At 64.9% G+C, this 7,248-nt stretch overlaps 1 protein-coding gene across 1 annotated transcript; it reads left to right on the top strand.

Moving 5' to 3' along the window:
* Nucleotides 1-6,291: 6,291 nt before the first annotated feature.
* On the top strand, nt 6,292-6,705 carry MNEG_6188 (hypothetical protein; the record flags this gene model as incomplete). The annotated part of the gene is made up of 1 exon (XM_014045336.1): nt 6,292-6,705. The coding sequence occupies one exon, from the start codon at nt 6,292-6,294 to the stop codon at nt 6,703-6,705; it is 414 nt and encodes a 137-aa protein (XP_013900790.1).
* Between the last annotated feature and the right edge of the window lie 543 nt (nt 6,706-7,248).

Raw genomic sequence — 7,248 nt, 5'->3', positions numbered from 1 at the left:
GCTCCGTCGGCTGCGGCGGCTGCGCGAAGGCGGCGCTGCTGCTGCTGGACCCGCTGCTTGACGGGCGCTCGGGGGCGACCGGGGGCGGCGCCTCGCTGGCCATCGGCGGGGCCGACGCAGCGCATGGCGCGTCGGCGGCCTCGCCGTCGGGGGCGATGTATTGAAGCATGAGCGCCTCTGCAAATGCGGGCGTGAGGGGAATCGCATAAGCCGGGCCGATGGGCCGGGTGCGCCAATCAGACCGGCCCGCTGCAGGCACCCTGCGCGCGAGCGGCGGGACCAGATCGACGCCGCGGTGCGTCTGGGCCCCTGTGCCGCGGGAAAGCAATCACACCGACCCATATCGTCACCTTCTCGTGCTCACGGGCCCTGGTTTGAGCCCTGTGAGGCCCGCGAGGCCAGGTGTTCGCTGCCCGTTGTGGGCGATGAACGCCGCTTGCCACCGCTTGTGAGGGCTTATGCGAGCCTTGTGAAGGGTATGAGACGTGCTGACGGCCCCGCTGGGAGTGAGCGAGATATTTTGTGGATCGTTTCCCACCGTGCCCAGCGTCCCAGCCCACAACACGCTTCGAAAAAGCTAACACAGGTACACCGCGACACAAATCTGACAGAAAATGGGCTTTGCGGGCCACGCCGGCGTTTGGACCAGAAGTGCCTCGGGTGCAGGATTGTGTCTAGCTTCGTGTCTAACCCAGCCCCGTCTCGCGACCTGCGTGCGAGTGTTGTGTTGTCGTGCAATGTTTTGGGTCAAATTTTTACAGCACGGCGTTGTCTTGAGCGGCTGCGCCCAGGCTCACCACTAGCAGCACCCCTGCCGCGGGTGCTGCCGCGCACAGCTAGCACTGTACCTCTGATTGAGTCCACGCGGTCGCTCAAGTCGGATGCCTCCATGGACGGCAAGGGTGGCGAGACGCAGTTGGCATCTCCTGATGCAACCGTCACCCCGAAGCCTGACATACAACAATAGTCGTGGCGACCCGGGCACCCGCAGGCGGACAAAACGACCTGAGGGGACCGTGCGCAGCCTCCCAGCTACCCGAAGCCGCCCCAACTGCCCGCTATGCCACAACTTCTAATGGGGTGCCACGACAATCGTGACGCCTTTTGTTGCGGGCTGCGAACTTGCGCACAGGTACATGAGGTGGTGGTAGAGCCGGCGGGCTGTGTCGCTGTGGTGTACATCGGTCATCCCAATGCCAGTCCCAAACCACCGCCACTCCGGAGACGGTCTGGAGGTTGCGCCAATAGCCACCGGGCTGGATGGGGCAGTCCAACTGGCAAGCAGGCAACAGCAGTGCTATTTCGGCCCCATTCTAAAGGACGGCGCCAGCACCCTGTCACGCGGTGCGGTCAACAAACATGCAAAAGACTAGCCCTGCCAACACCGACAGAATCCCGGCGCACACTGCAGTGTGCACATCACCGTCTTGAGTGCTCAGGTCTGACCTGTGGGTCCAGCCAGGTGGTTGGATGGGCTGGTGCTACCAGGTCACACATGTGACATACCGGGCGGCATGTGATTGTGATGCTGTCAAGAATGGGGCGGGTCGACGGAAGTTCAGCACCAAGGCCAGAGCTGGACCAGAAAGAACTGTACAGGATTGGAGAGCCAAGCGGAAGTGGGCGGGCCAGCGGGTCCGATGGGCGTTATGGTACCCAGGCGCCAACCGTTGGATTAGGTGAGGCTTCTGTGCTTTTGAATGTTACAACAGGCTGGGCGTCCTCGCTTCGCTGTCCCGTGAGAGAGAGCCGATGCTCGTCAAACCAGCCTGTTGAGCGTCGTATCCGACGACTTTCTACCCGTCATCCGTGCACCATTTTTGAAATCACTTATTGTGAATCATATCAGAACAAGAACCAGGGATCTGGTCGCAATATGTTATGCGCTTGACAACGCGGCTCAAGTCCTTGTACGCAGTCCACTTTTGAAACACAAAAGTAGCCTGTCAGCTATGTTTCTCTGTCGCCGGGCCGACATGCTGCTGCATCGCGCGGCCCCAGTTGCGACTCCTGCGGCCGTCGCTTTGCTAGCGCACCACTGCCAGGTGAAATTCTGCTGCTTCGGGCCCACGCCTGGCATATGTGGACCTCTCAAGGTCTTATAATGTGTATGCGCCTTTTGAAAGCACCCCTCCAAAACCACAGGCGTGTCGCGATCCATCTGTGGCGGCCGCCGCTGCTCGGGAGCAGCGGTCAATGCGGCGTGTCGGCGGGCGCCTCGGCGCCAGCGCCGCGCTCGGCGCGCAATCCGCCACGCCCAAGGTGGGGATGCGCCGAGCTCTCTGCCTGGAGCGCGGCACAGGCCAATTGCTTGCGTGCGGCGTGCGGCGCAGCGAGCCGAACGCTGTTTGTAGCCGAAATCAGTGCTGCAAGCCAGGGCAGTTGTCGGAAGGCGGGCAGCCAGACTGGACGGCCTGGCCTCAACGTCTCCATTTGTATTGAGATCATAGCAGTGTAGAGAGTGACGAACCTCCCCACAATTACCATGTGTCTCCACAGGCGGCCCTCGCTCGGCCGGAGTCACCGGCTCCCCGGCCGGCTGCTCGTGCTACTGCGCCCGAGCGCCGCGGCCGCCGCACAGCCGCCTCAGACTCCGCCCCTGCCAGCTCAACCTCTGCGTCCCGCGCCGGTGCGGAGGATGCGGCTCGCCGCGGCGCTGCGGCGCCGTGTTGTCACGTGGCTCCTCGCGCGCGGGCCGCAGCAGCCAGTGTGGCCCGGGAGGCGTCCGGCGTGCTGGCTGGGGTGCGCAGTCGTCGGGCAGGCCGCGTGAGAGCCGCTGTGAGGGAATGTCCGCTCGCTGCTGCAATGGGTGGGGCGTCACAAGCCGCTGTCGCATTTCAGCATGGCGGCAGCGGAGGGGCGGCGGCGGCGGCGGCCGCGCGCACAGTGCCAGCCGCCGCGCTGACGCGCCGTGGAGGCGCTGGAGTCAAGGCGGGGGGCGCGGCCGTTGCAGCGGAGCCTGCCGTGAGCGAGGGTCAGCTGGCGTGGCAGACGCAGGTGAGGTCGTAACGGGGGCTCCAGGTTCACATTTTTAGGTTGCCAAATGTCATGATCGAGGTTCATCACAGTCATGCGCTCGGCAGTCCCGGGCGCTGCCTCGAACGCGCACACGTGCAAGCGTGCGCACACACGGACACGCGTGTGATGGACGCGAGCACACACACGCACGCACAGACGTATTTCTGCTTGCTTTCTCTCACGCACATGCCTGGCTTCAGGTGATACTGGAGGGCTGCGGCGGCACCTCGGACCCCTTCATGCACACATCCCAGGCCCCTCTGAGTGGAGCCACAGACGCCGTTGATACGGCGCTTTCTCCTGCAGCAACAGCGCCTTCGCCAGAGGCGATGCGGACCCACGCAGCCGAGGTGCGGCGCGGGCCGTCGGAGGGGTGCGTGGGTCGCGTCTCAAAGGCGCAGCCTAGAGGCGAATATTGGGTGGCCAGCAGAGCCTGTGGGCAGGTTTTAGGGACATGGTTGCACGGCATCACGCCTGCAGCAAGGAGCACCGTTTTACAGAAGGGATAACCCTGGCTCGTTTCCCTGGGAGGTGACGCCCCAGCCTCAGCAGCCAATCAGCAAAGCGGATGTGGCTAGGAACCCCATGCTCTCCAAGACCACCTGGGTCCCAAACGGCCGCCAACGCATCACCACACCTCAGGTGTCCCCGCCGCAGTTCGCGGCGTCGCGCCTCGCGGAGCGCGGAGACTACCTGCAAGCGTGGCTTTCGGCGCCGGCCGCCGCGGTCGGGGAAGGGGGCGGGCCTCTGCACGAGCTGCGCCGCGCGGCGGCGGCGGCAGCCGCCTCGGTCGCCGCTGGAGCGGCGGCGCGGGGCGGCGCCCTGCCGGGGATGGAGCCCGTGGGCGTCCCTGCGCAGCCGCCGCCGGCGGCGCTGGAAGCCGTTGTGGCTGCCATCTTGGAGGCGCGTGGGGGGTAGCTTTGATCGCCGAGGGCGGCGGGGGGAGGGGGCCGGGCGGGGCTGCGGCGCACGATAAGCGGGTGGCTGCAGGGCAGGCGGCCGGTGATGTGGTTGGCGGCGCTACAATCGATGGTGGGGCGCTGCCCATGAGGAATGGCCGTCAGGCTGGGCGCTCTCTAAACACGGCCACCTGCAGCCTGGGCCTTGTGACGGAATCCAACATCCACAGCACCGCCGCCGGCACCTGCACTGCTGGGCGCATCAGCCGTGGCCCCTGCCTTGACCGGCGGCGATCTCCGCACCAGGCCGGCGGCGTTTGCGGGATTTTGCCGCATAAATGCCGCTGGCGGCGGCATTCTGCAAGCTGGGGCATTTTGCATCCAATAAAAAACTGGTTAGCGCCTGCACGAAGTGGTGGCATGCAGTGCGCGTGCCGGGCGCTGCCAGAGCCGGGGCTATTGAACTTCTGCTGTTGCTTTTGCGTCGGATGCCATGTGCTCGCCACGCTGCGCTGATCTTCAGGTGCGAGATATTTACATCGCATCATGTACTTCGGGCGGTTCAGGGCCCCCTCCTCCGTCCCATTGTTCACTTCATGCGCGCGTGGCTGCGTTCCGGCGGACTCGAAATTTCCTGCAGAACCCAACTCAATTTACGCGCTGAGCAGACCGCTTGGCATGAGTGCACGTGACCGTGAACCCAACCAGCAAGCGCACCATTCAAAATTTGACATTTCGATCCCAGCGCCTCTGCGCAATCGCGGATGCGAGCGGGCTCCAAGTGAGGCGTGAGCGAGCTGCACGGCGGAGCCATTCTCTGCTTCCAAACCACAACGCGCTTATTGCATGGCGTCGTCTTGCGCCGCCAATTCATTGTAAGATCACATCTGAATTTTCTGGAAGGGCATGGCTTGCCTCGACCCCGGGACCACCTCAGTCGACATGCAAACCCACCTCGACCTGACCTCAGCACCGCAGCACGCGCAGCATGCCATTGACGGGCGCATGAGAGCAGCAGCGCCGGACACATCATGAAAACGTTCTGAAACTGGTGGATCATATCACGATAGCACCGCGGAAGGGCCGAAGCAATACGTCTACGCGACTGGCCGCTGTGATCTGTAAGTGGCCTAAACAGCAACAGCACATCAAAAGAGTACATAAAAATCTTAGGCTTTACCTTTCATGGCATACGACATCGTCCAAGACGGCGGCAGTGTCTCGCACACTGTCGCCCCCAGCAGCGACGTTGCTGGCCCCTGTGTGCAGCTATTAGCATTCAAGGTGCCTTGACGGGGCGTGAGTGTGACTTGAATGCGACAACATTGCGCCTTCAGCACTCCCAGCCGGTCTTGGCATGTGACAAGTTGCGCCGCCGCCTCTCGCATCTGGTGGCATCGGCACTGCCGACGGAGTAAACCCCACTAGACAGTTCAGCCCTCGACCTCTTCGCATATTGAAACAGGTGGTCGTGACATCCAGTGGTGTGCGCCTGGAATCAAGAAGCGAGGCCCTCTCATCTGTGGAAGGCCGGCTGCCGGCGGCGCTCGCGCCAGAGGGCCCGGCACCCGCCGCCGCCGCTGCCGCCGCTGCGCCCGGCCTCATCATCCCCGGCCCCGGTTGCGATGCGGGCGCCACGCCCGCAACCAGGGCGTTGGAGATCAGTGTGAGGCACCCCGAGAAAGGCGAAGAGTTGCAGCAGCAGCAGCAGCAGCAGCAGCAGCAGCAGCAGCAGCAGCAGCAGCAGCAGCAGCAGCAGCAGCAGCAGCAGCAGCAGCAGCAGCAGCCGCAGCCGCAGCCGCAGCAGCAGCAGCAGGCCGCTTCCCCGCAACTAGAAGAGGAGCAATACGAAATGCAGCAGCCCCCGGAAATGGAGGGGCAATCACTTATGGAAATTGATGACCTAGACTGGCTGCAGGCAGAGCAGCAGCATGCGCAGGGGCAGCAGGCAGAGCAGCAGCATTCGCCTCTTGGGGTCAACGCGTCAGCAGAGGTGCCCCTCGAAGCTCTGCAGCGGCCGCCGCCACCCACGCTGCTTGATGCACCCCCAGGACAGCCCAGCGCTGGTGGCAGGGCGCCAGAGGGGCGCGCAGCAGCCGGGGCGGGCGCCGCGGAGGGGTATCCATCTTGGGTGTTGCCCACAGGCGCCACGGGCGGCTTGGCGGGCGCTGCGGCAGGCGGCGAGGTGGCAGCGGCTGAGGAGCCAGGCGTTCGTGGCGCAGAGAATGGAGGCCCGCAGCCACGCACCGCGGCCGGCGGCGGCCCAAGAGCAGCAGGGGTTGCGGTGACAGGTACCGAGGCGGCGGCGCGTGTAGAGGTTTCCGAGGCCGGGTTGGAGCCCGCAGGGCGTGAGGAGGGCGGGATGGGTGAGGCGATGGTCGTCGAGGAACGCTATCGCAGGTCAGAGGCGGGCGGCGCGGGGCCAGAAGAGGTGCAGCCCGCGACCAAGGCGCCCGGCGCGGCCGCTGGTGCGGCCGCAGGGGCCGCGGCAGAGGACAGAAGGCGAGAGCAGGGGCAGGTGCAGGTGCCGCAGCAGGAGCAGGAGCAGGAGCCAGGTCAGCAGCACGGGCAGGAGCAGGAGCCAGGGCAACATTGGCGGGAGCAGGAGCAAGACGAGGAGCAGGAGGAGGAGCAGGACGAGAAACAGGAGGAGGGTGCCGATGTGTCGCCCGTAGGCCTGCAAACACAGCTGGCTGCTGAGTTGTGGGACGACGGGGCGGCGCTGCAAGAGGGAGGCATCACCGCCGCGGAGGTGCGGGATTCCGGGGCCGCGGCTGGGACGGAGTAGGGTTGTTTGCATTTTGTATTGCGAGAGCCTCGCCGCGATTGCCAGGTGGGAGAGGGAGCGTAGTTGGGGTGCAGCGCGGCGCGGGCTTGTAAGCCGGCGGCTCAGCAGGGTGGCGAAGCGCTGCCAGCTCTGTCCGCTGATGGCGCCGCGGCGCAGCAGCCGGCTCCTGCGCAGAATAGCTGCGTTTTCAGACCGTTTCATCCCTCCGCCTTCGAATTGAAGCATCATGTCAGATTTTGATTTCGGGTTCGACCATGATGGTCGCATGTGGAGAGCTCCAGCAGTTTACTGGCGCGTCACACTCCCTGGAGGCTGACACCCCACCCGACCTGCCCCTAAACAGGCCTCCGATGAGACACCCATCACCCCACCAATTTTCCCCCACCTGTCTACCACCCTTCCCCTCACACTCAACATAAGAGGGCTCCGCACCCCCACCCCCCACCACCACCACCACCACCGCAGCTGATCCTGCTAGGCGTCGACCCCGAAACCGCCCGCGCGGCCGCAGCAGCAGCCGCGGCCGCCGGCGCCGCCGTCGAG

This window comes from Monoraphidium neglectum, assembly GCF_000611645.1.
Source record: "Monoraphidium neglectum strain SAG 48.87 unplaced genomic scaffold scaffold00984, whole genome shotgun sequence".
In the NCBI taxonomy this organism is placed as follows: Eukaryota; Viridiplantae; Chlorophyta; class Chlorophyceae; order Sphaeropleales; family Selenastraceae; genus Monoraphidium; species Monoraphidium neglectum.
The sequence above is the reverse complement of the archived record's forward strand: the minus strand, read 5'-3'. Positions and strand labels throughout refer to the sequence as shown.